The sequence below is a fragment of the Sander vitreus genome, chromosome 17 (assembly GCF_031162955.1).
Source record: "Sander vitreus isolate 19-12246 chromosome 17, sanVit1, whole genome shotgun sequence".
NCBI lineage: Eukaryota > Metazoa > Chordata > Actinopteri > Perciformes > Percidae > Sander > Sander vitreus.
Genome location: NC_135871.1, coordinates 23,066,103 through 23,088,804, shown reverse-complemented (window position 1 = coordinate 23,088,804; position 22,702 = coordinate 23,066,103). Strand labels below are relative to the sequence as shown.

Sequence of the window (22,702 nt, the reverse complement as noted above, 5' to 3'; positions counted from 1 at the left end):
GCAAATTTTTATGTGATTTGCGTTGTGATCAAATGGTAGTTTAGCGCTCCAGTGTGGGGCTCGCCTGCAGAGGAGCTTGCGTAAATGGAACTGTTTAATCAATTAAACACTTCTTTTTGATGGACAGGTGGAGAAAAACCAGTTTATTTGCACTGTCACTCACATTGTGTGTGTGTGTGTGTGTGTGTGTGTGTGTGTGTGTGTATTCTGGAGGACCTCAACAACCTCTTTTCCATTTCAAGAATGGGCCCCCCCCCACCCAAAAATATACATAGTAGGAGACTATTGTCATTAGTGGTTTCTGGTCTGTTTAATCTCCTTCTGTCATCTTTTTTTATACTTAGTAAAATAAAATATTTACATCTGACATAATGAAATAACTAATAAAACATTTTGGTAAAGCCACATTTTAAACTTTGATGTACAGTTAGTGATAAATGAAATACTCTACCTCCTTCCTCATTCTGAGCTGAAGTTTGTTTCATGAACGACTGTCAGACTCCGTGCTGTGTTTGATTTGTTTATGGATAAAATAAGAGTGTAAAAGAGACGGGAGTAGTACAGAGATTTTCCTTTGTTTGTTTAAAAGACCAGTGTGTCATACTGGGCCAACATCCCTTGTGGTGACTTATCGCCGTGGATATTTAGAGAGTCAATATTTATCTGGATTCCTACTGTTTCAAGAAGAATATTCACTAAATGTAGCTTAATTCCACATGCTTCACTAGTTGTAATTAGGACTGCTCGATTATGGAAAAAAAGTCATAATCGCGATTTTTCGGTCAATATTGAAATCACGATTATTTAACACGATTACTCGTTCTCTTTTAGAAAGATTTTTGACATTTTTTTTTTTCATTCAGAACACAAGACAAAATAAGCGTTTACTTGCAGCCAGGTCAAAAAGTGTGCAAGGCTGTGAATCTGCGTGTCTGCGTGTGTGTATCTTTTTATCCTTGATACGTCGGATAGCTGGATGTGTTGCTGATAGTACTCCTCTAAGAAAGGGTGAAAGAGAGAAGGAGACAGATAGATAGCAGTTGGCTGACTGCCCTCCCCTGGGGGCTGGTGGGAGGATGAAGGGGCATCTTGGAAAGACGTTCTGTCTGGTCTTGTAAGGGTTTGGCCAGTACTTAGCCACATGTCACTCCTGGCCCATCTAACACACAAACACACGCTTCTCACTCCGTCTCAAATCACCCTTCCTCTCAGATCACCCTCTTCCTCCCACCAGTGACCCAACCCAGGCAGAAACTGAGAGATGTGCAAACATCAGCGAGGACAGTGGCCAGTATCCAAGGAAAACAGAACAAGGACACAGATCAAACAACTGTTGAAGACAGCCAAATGTTTTGAATTTTGGTGTGGCATAGTTGCATTTACCACAGTTAGGGTTTAGCTACAAGGCAAAGAAGAGGAGAAGGAGAAGATTATTTTTAGTTTTTTGGTAGTTAAATTATAGGATGCTTGGAAGCATACGTTTGGGTTAGTATGCAGCAGTGCTTATCTGTATTGCTTTAAAGTGTGTGTTTCATGCAGGCAACAAATGGAAGGATGGGTTTTTGGCAAATGTTCAATATCAGTTACAAAGAACCTGCATAATTAATAAGTACAAAGATGATTTAAGATTTAAATTGTCTTTTATTCATGCACCATAGCACTGTGTATAGACGTTCACAGTTTTCTGTATGGCTTCTGTTGTCTTTCAGTGCCTACCTAAAGTATTGTGACCAACAATATATCATGTTTTGGTGTGAGACTTTCAACTACTGCCATTTTGTTGTTTTTCTGAAAACATTGGTTTATTAATCATTACTTATTTTAACTTGATGATTCAAATACTTTTTTATCCCCACATACAACAAACGACCAGCGTGCTAGGTGTAGGAAGGGCAGGAATCGGCCCGTCATGCATGACCACCATGTAAACACCGTATTTCATTTTTCATTACACAAAATGGTCCTAAAAAGATTGAACATCAAACCCCGAGTACACAGATTTAGCAAGCCAGTTTTGTATTCACTACTTTAATTTTTGTATTTACTACTTTAATTTCACTCTTGGGCTTTCCCAGATGTTCAGAAAATTCATTCAACAGCAACTCAACTCCAGTGCTTTGATGGAAGATTGTTTGAGAACTCTCATCACAGTCAGTGCAACAGCCCAGGGCAGAAATTTAACTTTCATCATAATTCAAGCAACCTCGCTGCATTAATTCTCTGCCATGCCATTAGCTGTGTTTTGTATTTGTATTTTGTGTGTGTATGTGTGTTGCATATGGGTGCAGCACATCCAAGAGTGGTAATGGTTGTGGCATCACGTGTGTGAGTGTAGGTGGGGGTAGGCCTTGCGGTCTCAGTGCTGATGGTGGCGTAGTGGTGGCATTTGTCAGCTTGCTTCTTCCGCTTGGTTTCCAGATTGACGTCTTGTTTCTTGGCCCTGTTTTGTGGCGGGCTAAAGGTTCCCCACTGAAAAGGTCAGACACTTACTACAGTTTGCTTAACCACATGTAACAGTTCCTCTGAGGGGGGACTAGCACACAACAAAACAGGCCTGGCTACAGGATATACTCCTAGGCTCATCACTTTTACAGGCATGTGTGCGGAAAGTTAAAATATTTTGTTTTTGTGCTCGTGTGGAGATTTCGATGCCTGACTTGTTTTTTTTATACACATTCGTAGTGTATACAGTAATCTTGTCTAACTCAAATTAAGCCTTATGTGTATGTTTTTAATTAAAAATATACATATAATCCTTTTTTTCTGTCCCTTTGCTTCCAAATTAAAAATCTAAATTAAAATCACCACCTTTAGATTTTAACGCTTGTGGCTTTGTAAATTCAACTGACATTTTAGAAACAAACTGCAGCCTTTTGCTGCAAAGAAATAACATATATATCTCTGTCTTACAGTTACATAAGCAAATTTAGCAGACTACAAATGTAAATCTGCATATAAATAACTGGTTACACTTTACGTGAAGATATCTACATAAGCGTGACATGAACAAACATTTTAAACAAGTCATAAACGTGTATGACATAACGCTTCTTTTAGTAAGTGTCATTTGGTTTTTGTCATGACAAGTTAGGGTTATGGTTAGGGTTCATGTGTCATGACAGTGTCATGACAGTGTCATGTGTTCATGACAGTGTCATGTCACTCTTATGTAGATACCTTCAAGTAAAGTGTTACCAAGTAACTACAGAGTAATGCTGTGTGGATATGGACGGTTGCTTGTCAAAAATGTTTATGCATTTATTGTATTAATGCAGAGCCTGTTGAAAATGTGCCTGTTTGGAACGGGCGATTGCTTGGCCTGTGGTATTGCTGCTTGTAGAATTCTTCAAAACCAAATTGTACCCCAAAATTACTTACAGAAGGACCCCAAACCACAATGCAACGCCACTGTATAGCCTATACTACTGACTTACAGTGTAGGCTGCATCTACATCAGAGGCAGACATTGTACTACTGTATTTACCTGACAGAGAACGCTACAGATTCAGAATGTAATAATGACAATGTGGAGTAATCGGACATTAGCGTCATGGAGGTTTTTGGAAGGGAAGTGGGTAATTCTTCTGTGCTCCTGTGTGGACTGTTTATTCAGTGTATTGTATAACATTAAAGTGTGTGTGTTGTAGACCCTGGCAATCAACAGAGGGGAGAGTCTGAAGATTTTGACGGTGAAAGTGAACATTCCCGACAAGGTGAAGAGTGACTTCACTCGGTGGTGCATCAACAACAGGTCAGAAACGCAATCACACACGTTATTTGGTATTAAAGGACTTGCAGTAAATTGGCACCTGATTGGTGCAGAAATCCTGACCGTGACAATACTTTCCAACCAGACAAATATGAAGGCTCCTCACTTTCATACAAGCCATTCATTTGTCAAGGTTTGTTTTTTAGGTTTCCTCAGAGAGGATTTTACCTTGAGAAATGATGAGCAGAAACTCAAAAGATTTGTAATTATTTTTTCACAAAGTACAGTTTAAAGAAGCGTGGATTAAAAACAAGGTTTTCTTAGATCGTAGCATTCTCTTTTATACGTACTGCTGTGTAATTACTTTTTTAATCATACTTAAATTATTCTCTTTTTTTCTTTTGAATTTTAGGTTACAGAAAAAAAATTTTTTTTATTGAAGCAGGGCTTTGACAAATGTCCTAAATCAACTAATCTTGTGTAAATAAAGATTAAATAATTAAAATTGCACTTAATATTTAATCAAGAGGCTGTCTCATCTGTTTGAAAGAAATGTTCTCCTAATAAAACACCTAATGCACCAGTTGCAACCAATTGCACAAACTGGCTGTTTTTGTTGTGTGTGGGATGGGATGTCGCTTTGCTGACTAGACAAAGTCACAATTACTTTCACTAGATTGTATTTATCATTTGAAATGACCCGTAGAAAAAAATATCCCCTTTTGTCCCCGTTTTAATGCAGGTGGAGGCAGAGGACGTTAGCAAGAGATGAGCTTCGCACAATCGTCAAGAATGCAGTAGAGGACTCTTATAAAAGGCTTATTCTGCCTTTTCTCACTAGAAGTTACAGGTATTTTAAGTGTGACTGTTAATGTGCATGTGTGCTCTCAAGGCTTTTTTTCCTTAACCACTTAACTGATTTACACTGTCCATATTCCCTCTTCGTCTTTCCCCATCCCTCACCTCTTTCTTTCCTTCTATTTTTTTCTCTTCATTTCTCTTTATTTCTCTTTACCATCACCATACAACTATCCTCCACACATTTGTCTCTGTTTGTTCATATCTTCCCCCACTCCTCTGCCTATCTTTCCCTCTTTCTCTATCTCTCTCTGTCTCTCTCTTGCATCCTCTCTCTTTAGGACTAAGCTGACAAGTGCAGCAGAGAAGGAGTCAATCGCCATGTTTGTGCGGAACCTCCGCCAGCGCCTATTGGTGTGCCCTGTCAGGGGCTGTGTCATCATGGGGGTGGACCCTGGCTTTAGACATGGCTGTAAGCTGGCAGTTCTCTCCCCCACTAGTAAGTGACCACATAGTGTTCTGAATTCCTGAAACCACCTACTTTTGCATCCAAAACAGTTTGAGCCACCTACTTTTGCATCCAAAACAGTTTGAGCTCTAATTCTGCTAAGAATACCCCATCTGCAGTGTTGCATCGTCTTTATTACACTCTTTTTGAAACCTCTAGACATCATAGTGAATAAAACTGACAGTCTGTCTGAGAGGCGTCGGGTTGGATTACGCATGTTGATCATTGTGGTTGGCAGCAAACACAGGTGTATCCTGTGCCACTGCATTGATCTAAAATCAGTAATACGAAGTAAAGCTCATAGGCTTCAGGTATGTTACTCTAACACAAATTAAAGATCTACTACTTTCTCCTAATTACTGTTTTCTTCTGTTCATGCATGTAATTGGTCGTTGATACATTCAATTAGCATACACATAAATTGCTACGTTTTTAGGAACAGAAACATTTTAATTCAACAGTATTTTCTGTAACTGTAACATATTAATATCTATTCTATTATCATATTAGTATCTACTCTATCACACTATTAAAACTAAAGTGCCACTGCAATTGAATGGCTTATGGCCTATATTGTGTTGTGTGTGTCAGAGACTAGATGCCAGTTGGCATGACCCTGGTGGGTGGATTATGTGTGTCTGCTGTACTGCACTGTATGCTACAGCATTTGCCTCAGTGGGTGTGGCTTCACACTGCGTAAGGATAGGGTCAACCCTCTGGGTGACTGACTGTGTGGCCAAAAGTCACGCTGACACACTTACATCAGACAGACACAGGTATATATCGGGCGTCAGGCCCAGCAGGGTGTGGTGGTCACAGGTTTGGTGGTTCCTAGCTCACATGACTTCCAGTCAGAGAGCTGTCCATTCAGAGCTACACTCCTCATCTGAGGAAGCAGCTAACTGTCAGGTGCTGGACTTCCTGTGGAGGCTTAGGCAGTAAAGATGTGGAATTCATCAATTGTTTGATTTATTTAGGGCATTGCTGCTTCGTTGGACAGCATACAGTGGAGAGACATTAGCTGATAGTATATAGCTTAGTCTCTTGAGCCCCCTTCTTGTCGTCATAATAACATTTTCTCTCTCCCTCTGTTGTCTTCATCTCCCTGCTCTCAGGTCAGATTCTCCATACTGATGTTGTGTACCTGCATAATTCAGGCCAGCAAAAAGAAGCAGACAAACTGCGCCACCTTATGATCAAATACAGGTACTGCTGCTTGTGTCTAAATAGTCACTGTTAAAAGTATACAGTTTCAGTTGAGTTAAATACAGTGTCAGAAAATCTAGCATTTTTATAATTGTATTGTAATCAATGTTTTATTGCTGTAACCTTCCCAATCTACATGTATGTAGCAGCAGTAATAACGTAGTAGTAGTGCTACTCAATCATCTTGTCTGTTTTCTGACGTATCACTGAACATAATAGTAAACAGGGAACCTAACCTCATTTTTAAACTGTTATGGTTGTCTTCATAATCCTCATTGTTCTTCTCCTGTCCATACTAGCTGTTCCAGGGTTGTCATTGGCAATGGGACAGCCTGTCGTGAGACCGAGACCGTCTTCGCTGACCTCATCTCTAGGCGTTGTTTTCACCCCCTGGACGTGTCCTACTGGTAAGGTGTTTCATCCAGTTTATGCTAGAACAGGCCCCAGTTACCTGTGACCCTGAATAGAGATAAATAGGTATAGAAAATGGATGGAAGAAAGCTACTGTCCAGAGGCCTGACTTCCATGGCGTATTGGGTTGGGTCTACACGATTCACACATTATTTGTTATAATTTAATATTACACTTAATATTTTGTTTATTTAATTAAGACAAACTGCATTTTATATTTCCCACTGTTTGAAAAACTCCTCAAGCACACCTTTCAGAAAAAAACATTCACTGAAATATTCCTGAGTGCCATTTGTAAATATTTAATGCCAGGGTTCAGTCTACTATTAAAAAAAGTAGGAGAGAGGTACGTCAGGATGGGGAAGACAGTGGGACGAAGGGGGTGTCAATGAGGTCCGGAATGATGATGATAAATAAGAAATTATGGTCGTGGTATAGAAATGGGGAAAGTTAAGTGTGTAGAGGAGAGGAAAGGGTGTGTGAATAAAGGGAGTTAGCAATGTGAAAGAGTAAAGGACAGGAGGAAAATGTGTGGGAGTGAAAGAGCTGGACACAGATGAGAGAATTTACAATATGTCACTTTAAGCGAATATTGTCTATTAAAGACATATGGACTTCATTTCACTTCGGTCCAATTAAAGAGACGTTTTGCGGTCCACGTTCTATCTGTAACTAGGCCCAGTCCACACTTCAGAATACAATAGCACAGTACCTTGGTCCAAGCATAATAACCATCGGCTTCGCCTTGTCTCTTTCTCTCTCTCTGCTGAGTTCCATGTGTGTTTGTTGACTTGAGGTTAGCACTGGGACCACAGCCTAGAATGATTCTGAGCTGTGCGTGAATGTGCGTGTCTGCATAGGAGAGTTCATACACATACACACTTTAAAGGTCATACCTTTGGTGTAAAAGCCCACTTTTTTTCCTTTTAAAGTTCAATTTTCTGTCTTTTTGCAAGAACAGAAACAGTCAAAGTGGAGCGTTTATTAAGTTAACTTCCCCTTGATTATTTTCATGACAAACATTTTTTTTCTTTTGAGCAGACATGAGCACCTCCAGAGCAGCAGAAGTTAACATCTTGATATAATGTCTCTCTTGTTCATTCTTTTACTGGAGCTAATGCCATTTGTGCTTTTCACAACGCCTAAGAATGTTGGACTTCTGTTTGATGTGGTGTTGGCTGAATGGCCTATATCACCTGATATGATTAACTATATTTTTGCAGCACGCAACACATGTGTAAATGGTCTGCCTTTGCCTTAGTAGGGTTTGTGGAATAAAAGCTTTTGCAAATGCATGAACTTTGGAAGAGCAGAGAGATGTTATTTTGACGTTAGCCATAGAAATATGGTTGTTGTTATCCAGATGATATCGCCCTGGAGTCATCTGGTCTTATGCCAAACTTTGGTTTCTGTGGACCGTGGCTGATGTTGGCTCAGACACATAGATGATAAAGCAGAATCGGTGTGTGTCTGTATTAAAATATACACACGGACTGCTCTTGTTGCACTTTTCTATTCTCTATCCATCTTGTGTCTCATTTTCTTGTGACAGCCCAGTCAGTATTACGCACACTGTGGAATATATGTCATACCTGGGTGGGATTAACCTCACATTTCTGACCACAAATTAAATTTCAGCTACATTGTAAGGCGGTAAAACTCATCAAAGTTTTGTATACAATTCAGATCCTATTAATATCAATTTAATTTATACCTTCAGTCATTAAAGTTGCTAAATTACGAAAATAAGTGGCCTGGTCCTTTCATCAGTACGTGGTGAAAAGCAAATATTAATTTGACATTTCGGGCTGTTCCTTTTAAGCGCTTTCCTCAATCATTTGTTGCCCACATTAATGATCATCAGTACTTGGTTAATTGTTTAAAGCTGAAAAATATGAAATTCCTGTTTTTCTTCATAGCAAGTGTTAAACAAGTGACATGGGTTTTTCATGGGTGTGCAGCACAAATGTATTAACACAATTTAAGTATTTGACTCCATTAAACAACACTAGTTATTTTGAAACAATAATTAAATAAGAAAAGCTGTCATTTTTTGCAACATCTTGTCTTCTCTGGCAGAAAGCTATGAGATGAAGCTAAACACACAACATGGCAGGAGATTATTTCACTTTCCAACATTTATACGTCTTTTTACTGTGCCTTTCCTGTCGTATGGGGGGGAAAACGCTCATGGTATGCATGGTGCAGTTATCCCACCTGCACAAATGGAACATATATCCCAGAGATGGGGAAACGGTACACCCTGCACTTTGGAATGAAATATTTTTGATTGCTCGAATTTGTACCCGTGATTAATCAATTTTATATAAATCATAAACATCCCAAATGACAATTAATTCAGACGTTCTCTTTGTATAGTATACAACACCAGCTTTGAAGGTGCTAATGATTGTGTGCCTTCCTTAAGGATGTAGTAGGGGTGGCACATGTCTGCTCTGCTGATAAAACTAGTAATGCATGTTTGTTTTCTTTATATTTAAGACTCATTAAAGATGTATGGGTGAATGTTGATAGATGATGATGGGAGGGCAGGGAAAGATGACTGGATTCAAGGAGTGACGGTTGTTGCTAACTCCGAGGGTCTTACTCCCCTGCTGACTGACCCACAGCTGACCCCGACCTGCCATTAGGGAAACCTCATTACCACAGCTACAAAGATGATGGCAATGACGGAGAATAACCATATAGCATCAGAAACAGCAAGGGGTCTTAGTGCTTGCTGTGAATGTCCCCAGTAAAATTAATTGACCCAGTTTCTGGTATATGTTGCGGTATATGTTTTTTTGGGTGTTTCTATATGTATGAACACTTGTCGACTGACCTTATACCCAAGCAGGTTCAAACAGGCTTTGATCGACAGGTGTAGAAAGTCTTTCAGGCAGTCCATGCATAGGAAGCTGGCTCAGTCATGTAAGTGGAAAACCACCAGCACAAACGGCGACCTTACACTGCACAGACAAACTATTCCTGAGCTGAATGCTGCCCGGTCTGCTTCAATGTAGTTACAAAGTCACTGACTCTTTCCATCTCCACCTTACCATCCATGTTTCTTTGGCCTCTCTTTTTTTCTGCTCTCTCTTTGTGCTACTGAAAGCAGCTGTGCTCTTTAAAAGATGTATTCTGGCTCCTAAAAAAACTAAGAATGTGTGTGTGAAATAGAGAGTGATTATATTTGGTTTTCATTGTGTTATTTGGCCAGGCTGGAGAACAGTTTTCATTTTACCGTCTTTATTTTAACATCATTACTGTGTTAGGTGGGATCAGCCATTAAAATGTGACACTGCCGGTGTTGAAAGTAATGTTAGAGGTATAAATGGCCGTGGTTTAGATAGGTAATACAAACTCTCCTTTCCTCTCCTCCTTGACAGTGCAGTAGTTCATTAAATACCACAGCCTCATTTGCACCATCTGCTTCCTGTCTCCCTGTGAGCCTTCATTGTGTCACCACCCCCACCCGCCCTTTCTTCTCCACCCGCCTGTCTCTCTCTCTCTCTCTCTGTCCTTCTGCCTCAATGCTCAGCTGGAATGACAGCCAGAAATGGCAGCCTGCGGGACATCCTCACTTGTATGTTGTTTGTGTGTATGCAGTTTTTAGTGCCTTAGTCCTGTTTGAGTAGACTCATTGTACTTTCTGAGTCACCTCTTCCATAATTTGTAAGGAGTGTGGCCTTTTCTGAAGACATTTTGTGTGCATGTCTAAGTAGTGTCATTAAGTGGAGGAATAGGTGTACATGTGTATAAAAGACTGGCCAGTGTGTGTCTCTCCATGCCATAAATCTAATATATTTTGCAGATAGTGATCAAATTACTGGGATTATTTATTTTGGTAACAGAACAGAGACATTAACTATATATTTAAAGCAGGACTGCAACTAACAAGTTTTCTCATAATCAATTAATCATGTCATATTTTGGTCTGTTTTATTTTTTTCAACAGATTAACTCTAAAAAAACCAAAAATATTCAGTAGAGAAAAGCGTCAAATCCTCACATTTGAGAAGCTTTAACTCGGAAATATTTGACAATATACAATTACTGGATTATTAAAATGCTTGATGATGAATTTTCTGACGATCGAGTAATCGCTTTATTGGTTAATTGTTTCAGCACTAATTTACAGCTGATGTAAATTATGTTGTTATAAACATATTTTTGACAATATAATTCTAAACAAAGGTCTACTTACAAGGGTTTTCCGAAGCTTTCAACTACATCTCTGGTTGTCATTTGCTATATCCACTGTTAAAGACTGAGAGATGCTGTCGAAAACCTTCAGAAAAAGCTAGTAAATGGACCACATACATAAGACACATAGAATGTTACATTCAAATGGGTGAGTATAAGAACTGTAACCACATCATAAAGTGTGACAGCTTTTCAACTGGATCACATGTAATAGTCCTTTATCTCCCTTAATGTTGTTTTGCTAAGTGTGAAATAAATCACCAGATTCATCTTTTCATGCCCCGATTAGATCATGTACAACAAAGTAACCATACATGATTAAGCTTGAACAATGCCTCTATGAATGGCCAGCCCCCTGCAGGACATTATACAGCATGAGGTATTATTTAGCTGACAAGGTTAGTCTGTGTCTGTGATGGCCCCCACTGAATGCACATCAGGTTATTTGCCACACAGCTGTGTCCTGCTGGGCGTCAGTTTGTGACATCAGATTAGAAAACAAAATCCACATTTCTGACTAAAATAGGTTGTAGGTGTCTTATCACTCAGTGTGTATATGGATGTGAGTATGTGTGTGTGAAGTATGTGTCTGTTCTGATGATTATTATTACTACCTGGTCATTGTCATTAACGCCTGCTCATGGCTAGCACACTGCCATGTATGTGTGTGTGTGTCTTTCTTTCTTTCTTTCTGGCTCCTTGACAGGCCAGTGCAGCATGACCTTGTCTGTCACTGTGCTTTAGCCCTGCCTGGTAGAGCATGCAGGCTTTGTCAAAGCTCATGAAAGTGCTCAACACCGGCCAGACAGATGTCTGCGCAGGAGTGTGTGTGTGGGGTTTGCTGTGTTTTTCTTGGTGACGCGCAGTGGTCTCTGTCACCCTCGTCAGCTGGTGTTTCTGGATTTTTGTGCAAGGAGCTGATTGGTAGGGAAGGCACATGCACACACATACCACTGTGAGTTCTGATCTATCAACACTCAAGATATAACTCCTGTAGTGTTACATATTGTAGCAGCACACCGCGGTCTACCTGTCATCGGCTCCAATTTCTTTCCTGTCATCTTCCCAAATCACCCTACAGACAACATTCCTGAAATGGGTTGGGTTCACATTTATCTGCGGTTGAAAAAGCCTTTTCACAGTTATACAAACCAAATTTTAATAATTTATACTTTATTAATCCCGCAAGGGGAATTACAATGTTTTCACTCTGTTGTTGTTATTATTATACACATTACACACAGGCCTGGATTACACACACATGCTCAGTACCTATACATGCACTAATGGGGAGATGTCAGAGTGAGGGGGCAGCCCATGGAAAGGCGCCCCGAGCAGTTGGGGGTTCGGTGCCTTGCTCAAGAGCACCTTGGCAGTGCCCAACCACCATACTGTGGTCCTTATGGGGACTTGAACCAGCAACCCACCGGTTCCCAACCCAACTCCCTACTGACTGAGCTCTAAGATGTTGACAGCCTTTCTCAACTACTGTACTTTACAAAGCAAACCTGCTCTTGTCAAGTGTTTGCATAATCCATCTGTTCTAATCTCTAAAGGTTGATGTTTGTGGGTTAATGGTTGAAGCTAATTTTTATGCTTAATTGGACTGAGTTGTATAGATAAGAAAAAAAGGATTGAAACCAGAGAGTGTTACTAATATGTTTTTGTCTGAGGCATGGTGGCTACTTTTGCTTGTTTAACTAAACTTGAACTCTGTTTGCTTTTACAACGTTGAATGATTGAACTATAATGCATTTTTAATGTGTGTGTTTGGGGCTGTATGCATGAAGAATGAGAAGCTGACAGTGTTTGGCATATGTTAATGATATCCGAGCACAGAATATGTGGAGTAAGGTCAGCGAGATCGTTGGGCAGTGGTGATGATGACATGCGCACACACAAAACACAGCTAGAGGCAAACAAAAACTACATCCAATTTGTTGACCACTTGCTCTGAGATGACCTTGTTACTCTTTTTCATGAACAAACAGACACATCCCTGAGGGTCTCCAAATCAGCGTCTCTGTTTGCCTTGAATGAATTACTTGATGAATTACAATGTATTCATATGAAATTAGTCAAATTTGAAATGAACTACGTGACATTACACAGTCTGTTATAATTTGCTGGGTCATAAAGAAACTATTTTTGCTAGAGTCTAACATTCTGTACTATCAATTAATTTAGACTAGTTTCCCAGGCCTGATGTTGTACTCTGTGGCTGATATGAGTAGTAGGCCATCTCTCTTCCTAGTAGTGGTCATCGTTCTCTCCTTGACTGGTTCATACTTAGAGTTGTCCAAGAGCAATACAAGCAGTCGCAGCAAGAAACCTACTCAAATAGCCAACAGTGTACGGCTGCACTGACACAGACATGCTTAATGATCTAGAGGGCAAGACCTTGACTGTCTTGCCCTTCAGCTCACTCCTGGTGGGATGAGATCATTATTACTGGCTAGTTGATGGACCTGGAGGACAGTGGTGTAGACTGTATTTATGACTGTGTGTGTGTATCCTGTGTCCAGGCATGCTCCCAGGGCCAGGCTGAGTGAGTGATGAACATACAGTGGCAGAAGCAGCGATGACTGAGTGAGATGCAGGCACTCTGGCCTTATCGATGGTTTTACGCTTGCTTAGGAGGAGGAGCAGGGGGACAGATGGATTTAGAGGCATAGAAAGACCACAGCCTGGCTGTGGGGTGTATCTTCATTTCAGGGGAGGAACATTAACCCATGGGTACTTGAAAAGGTTGCATCTTAGACTTATTACAAGATGGATAGAGGAAGGCACGTATAACTATTTAGGAAAGGTAAATTGTACTGGAAACGTAAAGTAAAAATACAGATTCTACCAAAATACAGAATTGTATTTGTTTTTCTTGATTGGACATCCCTCAAAATGAGTTTTCACAAAATTGAAATGTAATAGAATGTTATTTAGATTATAGACTGAACATTAGGGTGCTTTTACACCTAAGCAGTTTTGTCCATTTTAACCGAACCCTGGAGCGTTTTGTGGGATCGTCCGGTTCGTTTGGGGTGGTGTGAAAGCTCATTCGAATTCTTGTGTGGACCAACAACCAAACTCGAATAGAACGGAGGTCTCGGTTTACGACCATGCATTGCTCCTCATCTGTGTGGCAACACATCATAATCTCCCTCAACAGGGCCCGCCCTCTCCTTTACTCACTGTCTTGTCCGCTGATTAAATTGTTTGCTTTCTTCTAAAAATATTAGAAACGGTAAAGCAAAACCAAGAAACCCAAGACGTTATAAATTTGGTGTTGCTCCATTATTTCTGAGACAAGGAAGTATCGACGAGTTTCACTTGGATATTCTTTCCGATAAACAAGCGACCGTTTTGACCGTATGACTCACACCGAGTATACCTAACTATAGGTGTGAAAGCACACTTACACAGGACGATTAACTTGTTAACTGATGATTAGGGAAGTAGGAACTTCTAATTGTTGCTCCCAGGAAACTGTGAAATATGTTCCTCTGTCCAACTCTAGTTCAGTGTGTGCTTCTCCTTCCTCACTTTTACCCACCAAACGGGCAATGTTCAGTCCAAAGGGCATGAAATGCTGGGACATCTGTATCTTGACAACTGTACTTTCCTTCATTGCCTTTTTCTTTTTTCCCCATTTGCTTTATTTTTTGTTCCTTCCTTCATTCTTTACTTTATTCCCTTCCGCTCTCCAGCCTTCCTTTCTTCCAACCCTCCAACCCTCTTGGTTTATAACTAGCATAACCAGCTTTGATGCATCATAAGTAGAGAAGAGGCGTCCGGCTAAGGACCTTTGGCCTTCGCAGGTGGTGGGCAGTGAATAACTGCCAGCCTCATCCATATCACCCACAGCCCCCCTTTCTCCTCCCTCCATGCCACACTGGTGGTCAGCCTCTGTCCCTTCTTCTTCCCCTCCTTCCACCCGCCCTCCATGCCATCCTCCCCTAGGGTTTTAGTGTTCCCTGCGATAGTCCTGCGTGTGACAAACATGTGTGATGAGTCTGTGTGACATGCCATGTGTGTATTTGTGATTTTGTGTGTGTTTGTGTGTGCATGCATGCTGATGTGTATGCTTTTGTGCATGACACAAGTGCAGTCCTTTCTTGCTACCAGATTGACATGAGTGTCTGTGAGGCTTTGCTCTTTTCAGACGTGCCTCATAGTGGCAGTTGGAGTTTGTTTGTGTGTGTGTGTGTGTGTGTCCGTGTGCTTGTCTGCCTTCTAGCGCCTCGCTAGAGACTGACGGCCCCTGACACCTGCCATTTGGACGCTTTTCTCTGTGAAAAATGTCATCGTCTTCAGACCCGACGTGTATGTGCATGCGTGCGTGTGTGTGTATGTGTCTGAGTGAGAGTGAGAGATTGCGTCCCTCAATTTGTCTCCCTGAGGTCAAGCTTTGCAGCTGACTGAACAATGGACCCAAGCTGTTTGAGCAGCCAGGACAGAGAAACTTATGTGTTTCTTTGTATGAATATATTTTGTGCTGGTAATATGTGACATCACAGCTCCTTCTAAGGCAGTAAAATAAAGCCAATCCAAGTATCTTGAACACAAACTGAGTTTTGGACAAAGAAAGTGACAGATTGAGCCATTATAGTATGACACTATATAGGTGTGTGTGTGTGTGTGTATGTAATCCTCACCTTTCAGACTTGAAAGCCATCTAGAATGTTGTACAATCTACCATTAGATTGCTATAAATCAATTCCCACTGAGCTTCTTGATGCCTTCATGGTACTGCAGGTTACTTATAAATGAAATGTTTTACCTGATGGTATGCTTAGTTTGTATTAGCCCTGGAATCAACTAAGTTTTTAAACATCTACAAAGTCAGTCACTTTTCACACACATTACAAGCATAAGATTTTGGACCCTTGAAGAATCTTCTCAGGCCACATATTCACATATTGTCTGTGTCCGTGTGGCTAGAATACTTCGAAATACAGCAATTTTCTTAAACCAAACATCAAATCAATCTTGCATTCTTTTTCATGCTATTTCCCTTCTCCCCCTCCTCTGTTCAACTTTTTGTCCTGTGTATCAAATTAGTTGATGATATTATTACCCCTCTTCTTTTCTGACTGATCTGATGAGCTGTTTTTAATTTAGATTAGGGCTGTGTGCGCCAGAAGGCTGTAATGAGGTATCAAAGTGTGTATCCATCTCTTTCAATGTTAGGTTTCGTGTGTGTGGGGGTGTGGGTGGTAGGGGAGCCAGTTGGTGACTTTGCCCCAGGATGGGACAGGGCTACAGGCAGGCCTGTGTTTATGTGTGTGTGTGTGTGTGTGTGTGTGTGTGTGTACAATTGAGAAAGCAAAAGAGTGCGAATAAATGACAACCCTACAGGGCCACCAAGTCATCACTTTACACCAAGAGGCGATCTTTGACTTTGTGTCTCTGACTGTGTGTGTCCATGCTTCGACCATCCATCCACTTAGGCCAGAGAGATGGGGAGCAGACAACCTTCTGCTGGCTGCCAGCATGATGCCCTGACTATGGCGACAGCCATGGACGCTATGGCGATAAGGGCTCAGAGCTGTATCCATGACAGTGCTGTTACCCAGCTGGCCCAGTGGCAGCCTTAATTAAGTTAGACATGATAGGGGCTGGTGGCCTTCTTTTCCTTTCTCTCCATATGTTATTGTTTTCTAGTTTTCTGTGTTCTTAATGTTATCTTTTCACTTTTTTTATACTTTTGCCAGCCCCGTCTCTGTTTTTGTCATTCTATCTTTCTTTCTTGAACAAAACCAGCTAAGACGCTGCCTTTCTTTTACTTGACCTTCATTGTCCTACTGCTTGAATGAGGACAGAGAGAGAGGTTAGTGTGCAGCAGAATTAAAAGCCTTGCCTATGTCTATCTGTATACTCTGTTTAAAGAGAGAGAGCTGCATGAGATTTGGGTAGAGTTGATATTTTTAGTGTTATATTCATACTCTCTTCTGTCTTACTCGGCATAAGTGTGTGTGTGAGTGTGACACACTGTCTGTGTGTGTGTGTGTGTCTGACTGACTGTGTGTATGTGGCTGACTGGGTGTGTGTGTGAGTGTCTGACTGTGTGTATGTGACTGACTGTGTGTGTGTGTGGCAGGTTAATGACCAGTTCTTCTTTGACCTCCTTGAAGGTCATGTGCCAGTGCTCGTTAGCAGTGTCACCATAGCGATATGTCAGCTGTCAGCACGATGGATGAGGAGCTGACGAAAAGAACAGTGAGGCGGAGGAAAGGATGAATAGATAGGGGAAATAGAGGGAGGGAGGACAAGTTAATTTAAATGTGATTCCCATCAGAAGGCCTCTGCCACTCCTCATTAACAAGATACTTGGAATTGGCAAGGTTGTTGTGGCAAAGTCCAGGCCTCTAGGATTGTGTGTGTGTGTGTGTGTGTGTGTGTGTGTGTGTGCGCGTGCGCGTGCGCAGAAGGCCTCATTCTGAGTTGTGGACATTGATTGGGGAGGTGCTGACCTCATATTGGTCATCCCTGAAGAAAAAGCCCCCCTTTTTTCCTCCAATCATCCCCCTTTGTCCATCCAGCCGAGAGAATAGAATGGCTAAACAAAATGACAGCTTTAGTTGTATGTCGGTAGCATTTACACGGGTATCGGTGGCTTTGTTGTACCACCACCCTGTCTGTGTGGTGATGGATGATAAGCGGCCTACTTTAGACTGAATACATTAACATGGGAAATAGTATAATTTGTTGCTATGTAAACCCAATGTTGCCATGTAGAATCGGTTCATTTTCACTGTCAACATCTACATGTCAAAAATGTCAATAATACAGAAATTGGCACATGAACATCTTGATTTCCGATGAATTAATCTTTGCAAGTTCATTTATGAGGTACTTGTATGAAATATGTTTTTGTTAAGTCGTCTTGAAATCTCATGTAATAAGTGCTTTTACATATATAATATTTAAATGAATGAATTATATGGCACTGAAATGTTCGTGAAATAATAAGGAACAGAAAACATATTTATTAGGTGTCACCCTTGCAAAACCTAATTCACCATTTCACTGTGTCAAATGAAAGCTGGCAGAGACAACCAATTACTGAACTTAATTAAACCTGTCCCTGTTTTTGTTGTTATAGCTTTGACATTTCACTAAAATCTGGCCTCGTCTCTGAAGATATAGTGTGTTTGGAATCTTATTGGTCTATTTTGTATTCAGTTCTACACAGGAATAAACAAAAGCACATCTTCTTGATTTCTAAACATGAGAAAATCCATGGTTTTGCTGGCCTTACATTGGATAGATTATTAATGGGAATTGGAGCACCAACACCACTTTCGCACAGTCACATTTGTTTTCTAATAATTTTCAATCTTGCTCATGACGGCAATGTTTTTTAGACATTGACAAATAGCAGTACATCCCAACACCTCTAGATGGCAGTAGTGTCACATAAACTGCCAGTACACTGCAGAGGTCTGCTGACTCAATGCCCTTTACTTTATCAAACTTCATATAGCCTGTTATTAAAGTGTCAGTCGTTTCAATGTCAAAAAGTGGTCATACTCAAAACAGTATTCACAAAAATAGATAATTACGAATCTAATACTTAAAGTTAATGCCATTCTTTAAGTGGGCAAATGATCTCACTCAGTTATCGGAATCACAAGTTGACCTATTCTGAATGTTTAGTATTCATAGTTACACTTTTAGCCAATGGCTCATATGTGCAATCGGAAGACGTGGTTTTTCACACCTGCTTGAAGTACATTTGAAAGATTGTAATTGTGCTGTCAATGTAAAAGTGCTCATATTATGCTTTTTGGCTTTTTCCCTTTCCTTTTTTGTGTTTTATATATATATATTTGTGCATGTTATAGGTTTACAAAGTGAAAAAGTCCAAAGTCCACCCCAAAGGGACTTACCATCTCCAACAGAAAACACTGTTCACAAACTGCTCTAAACAGCTCTATTGTAGTCCAGCCTTTACTTCCGTGTTATAATGCTCGCCTAGCTGCTAGCATAGCACTCCTTCATACTCTGCTTCTGATTAGCTAGTTGTCTTAACCTAGCTACTGCGCATGTGCGACTCCCTACAAAGATGGTACAGAAGTGAGATGCTTCACTCTGTAGCTAGAACAAAGAGCTCAACACACAGGGTGAAAAGAGGAGCTGCAGCAATGTGCAGTACAACAAAAATATGTTTTTTGAAAATTAAACCATGTAAACATATTCTGGTAAAGCCTCTAAATACACTTATGAACTTGAAAATGAGCATTAATATGAGCACTTTAAGGGCAAAAATAGAACCATCACTAGTAGAGTGAAGATGCTATTTTGCCGTTAAGCTTTGACTACAATGGTTTACCTTAATAGCCTTACCATTATGTATTTCAAGCTATAATAACCCCTCACTATGTGGCCTCACCTGCCAACCACCATCTCCCCCTCTTTTTCTCTTTCTCTCACTCTAACATTGTTTCCTTCCTTTTCTTTCCCCAGTATAACCAATGAGGCAGGAGCATCTATCTACAGTGTGAGTCCTGAGGCGGTCAAAGAGATGCCAGACATGGACCCAAACCTTAGGAGTGCAGGTACGCTAGCCAAGCAACCAGGCTGATATTCTTTGCCATGCTTTGAATGGGCCCTTGTCTATTGTAAAATGATTAGTGTTGTGGAAGACACCGTGCATAGGGCTGCAACTAATGATTGTTTTGATTATTGATTAAGCTGTTGCATATCTTCTTGATCACTTGTTTTCTCAATAAAATGTCCGAAAATAGTGAAAAGTGCAATCTCAATTTCCCAGTGCCGAAGGTGACCTATTGAAATAGTTTTTCTTGTCCAACCAGCAATCAAAAACCCAAAGATAATGACTTTATAATAATAAAAACAGTTTGGTCACTCGACTAATCACTTAATTAAAACATTGTTTAAGCTGTAATTGTGAATTGCATACTAAAATGTTTGGGATAACTTTTAGCATTAGAGATTGTTGGCCTTACTTACTTACTTACTAACAGCTAACTGTTTTTCACACGAACAATCACAATTTAGTGTATAATGTCAACATTTCTGTCAGAAAACATACCCACAGAACATGCAGTATTGTCACATTCTAGTGAATGTCTGGCATTGCTATTAGGCTCTCGTAATGTATGTCTTTCTTTTGCCTCTCTCGCTCTTTCTCTCACTTGCTACCTCTTCTTCACTCCACATACTACATCATTGAAAACACACCAGAATAAAAAAGAATTACACAGAGTTTTGGAGAACAAATGTTTCCAGCAGACTTCCTCTATAAAAGCCATAAATCAAGTGAGGCTGGATTATTCCTCACTAGTTTCCTGTGGTCAGCAGCACTGAGAGCCATGGAGAGCCATACTTATACCCCTAATGAAAGCCATGAGAAACTACAGCATTTGACTTTGGATGGGTATGAAAAGAGGGGGTCCTGAGCCAGGACACTATAGTTACAATGTGGGATCTGGCGACAGCGTGTATGTGTGTTTCAGCCTTTGTCTATATGAGTGGCCATGTAACATACTATATAGGTAATTGTAAGTTATAGGCACCTTCCATCTGTCCTCTTTATTGTTGGGAGATCTAGGGACACCTAGTGGTGATAGGTAACATTTCAACCATTCTCCAAGAGGACTGCTTTTGTGTTCATCTTATTTCTCTGCTTCTCTATTCAATCTGAGACAGAGTAAGAGATTAATCGTGATTGACCACAAAGTAAAATTGATTGAGAGTACAGATACATTTTCCTGGACCATTGTCACTCTTTCATTGCGTGTTGCAGGCGGTCCATGCTGCATCTCCTCAAAAGTTTAGCTCTTTTGATCTGACTTTTTTTCACCTCATGCTCTGCAACAAAAACAGTGCATCCACATCCTAACTGTTGTCCTGCTGCATGCCACATTCTTCCAGTTCTATTGAGTGATGTGTCTATCCATTTTTTGTAGTACTGTATTTGGCTCCTAAAGTGCTGTAGACTTATGCCGGACTCCATTTACAAATCGTTTCGTCTCAGGGAGAGAGAGAGAGAGAGAGATAGGGAGAGACAGAATACACAGAAAGAGTATTGGAGAGTTTTGGTGGTGCACTAAGCAAGGCCAGGGTTGAAACTCCATCCTGTCTAAATATTATCTCAGGCAGCAGCCTCATACCGCAGCCAGAGGAGAGAGAGAAGACACATTGATTCCAGACATACTCCCTTTTTACATCCCATCCCTCTCTTTCGCTTTGTCTGTCCGTTCCGCCTTAAAGATCTAAGTCTGATGTGCCTCATGCAGCACACTAAATCGCTGACCACTGAAATTAACAAACAGCTTCTTCTTATTTTTGATTCATCATTCAGTGTGTTTTAGCCTAAATTTTGATTTCTATTCCTTGAAAGAACTCAAACCATTAAGGACATTAGATACCTTAAGATAGGCACTTCCTTTGTCCTTTACAGGGACAAGAATGTGAACAGTTACAGTATGTGGTTGGGTTATTCTCTCCCCCTCTGTGTGTTGGAAGGAGGGGGGGGGGGTCATGTCATGTATTATGGTGTGTATATGAGTAAGGTTGTTTGTAATTTTTCTCCTTGTCATTGGGCCCTGCCAGCATATTCATGGAAAAGACATTTGGCCTCATGTGCAGCAGCCGGCTGAGGCCTTACAGACTCCATCGTTAAAAAACAACCCTACTTTGGTCGATACAGGCTGTGTGTTTATTTGTGTGCTACATTTGGCTGTGTGTGAAAGTGTGCTTGGGTCTGATTAAATTAGATATTTTAAAGGTTCATGGCTCCAGCATCTATCAGGAAGCTAAATGACAGGTGCCAAGACTCCATTTGAAAACCAGCTTTAATTATTATTATGGGGTGGAGGAATGACAATTAGGTTTGGCCTGCCCTCAGGCCAGCACTGTAATATGCAGACAATTTGCATATTCAGTAATTATGAATAAAATGGATTTGCATATTTAATAACTGTGGTTCAGATAGCAAGTTCATAAAAAACACAAACCAAAGACTCTCATGAGGCACAGAATCACATTTGTTTCCTTGTGTGTGTGTGTGTGTGTGTGTGTGTGTTGATAGTGTCCATTGGAAGACGTGTCCAAGATCCACTGGCTGAGCTCGTGAAGATTGATCCTAAACACATAGGCATTGGAACATACCAGGTAAGTGTGTTTTCTGTTGAGATGCTCCTTGCGAGCTTCTTGTCCCCGGGCAGTGGAACATCTGCTGTGAGTTAGACTGAAACAAAGAGTCGAGTAGACGTGTGTGTCTGTGTGTGAGGATGTTGGTGTAAAAGCACATTAACAAGAAACCATGATTGTACACACATGTGTATTGTTATAGCACTGTCCGCGGTAGTTGCTTATTTGCGGTAAAACAACAAACGCGCAAAAATGGGCCTTGAGTATTTTTAATTTTTCCCTTTTTATTGTCTCTTTATTTATTTAACCAGTATGGTCTCTTTAAAAGAGTCCTGACCAAAATGGCAGCATAATTATGTTACAAACATGAACCAACACAACCAACATTCACAGAAGGAATACGAGTAAGGAAGGGAGGAGAACATAAAAGCCATTTAAACACATTATAACGACAATATGTCTCAACAACCAGTAAACTAAAACATTAAACAATTGTGTTTAAAAACATGGAATGTGGCTGGCATACACTTTTATCATAAGCAGCATGTATATGATATGTACATTATGCTCTGGTCTGCTGTTAATTTGGCTAGTTTCATTCAGATTTCTTGCAGAGGTTAGAGGTGACTTTTGTATTTCAGGCAAAATAAAGAAAGCAAAGTTTGGACTTAGGGGCATAGAGGGATTGTGAGTGAGGGGTTGAAGATGTGACCGAACAAATGAATGGCTTAAAACAGGTTGAGAGA

The 22,702-nt window shown here is 40.5% G+C and overlaps 1 protein-coding gene across 1 annotated transcript in view; it reads left to right on the top strand.

Annotated features, from left to right (window-relative positions):
- Window positions 1–22,702, top strand: part of srbd1 (S1 RNA binding domain 1) — a 59,647-nt gene that overhangs the window by 6,811 nt on the left and 30,134 nt on the right. Inside the window, exons 10-16 of the mRNA XM_078273303.1 lie at window positions 3,648–3,751; window positions 4,452–4,559; window positions 4,849–5,006; window positions 6,131–6,221; window positions 6,521–6,628; window positions 19,305–19,396; window positions 21,895–21,977. Of these exons, the coding sequence (XP_078129429.1) occupies window positions 3,648–3,751; window positions 4,452–4,559; window positions 4,849–5,006; window positions 6,131–6,221; window positions 6,521–6,628; window positions 19,305–19,396; window positions 21,895–21,977 (744 nt within the window). The remainder of the gene's footprint in view (window positions 1–3,647; window positions 3,752–4,451; window positions 4,560–4,848; window positions 5,007–6,130; window positions 6,222–6,520; window positions 6,629–19,304; window positions 19,397–21,894; window positions 21,978–22,702) is intronic.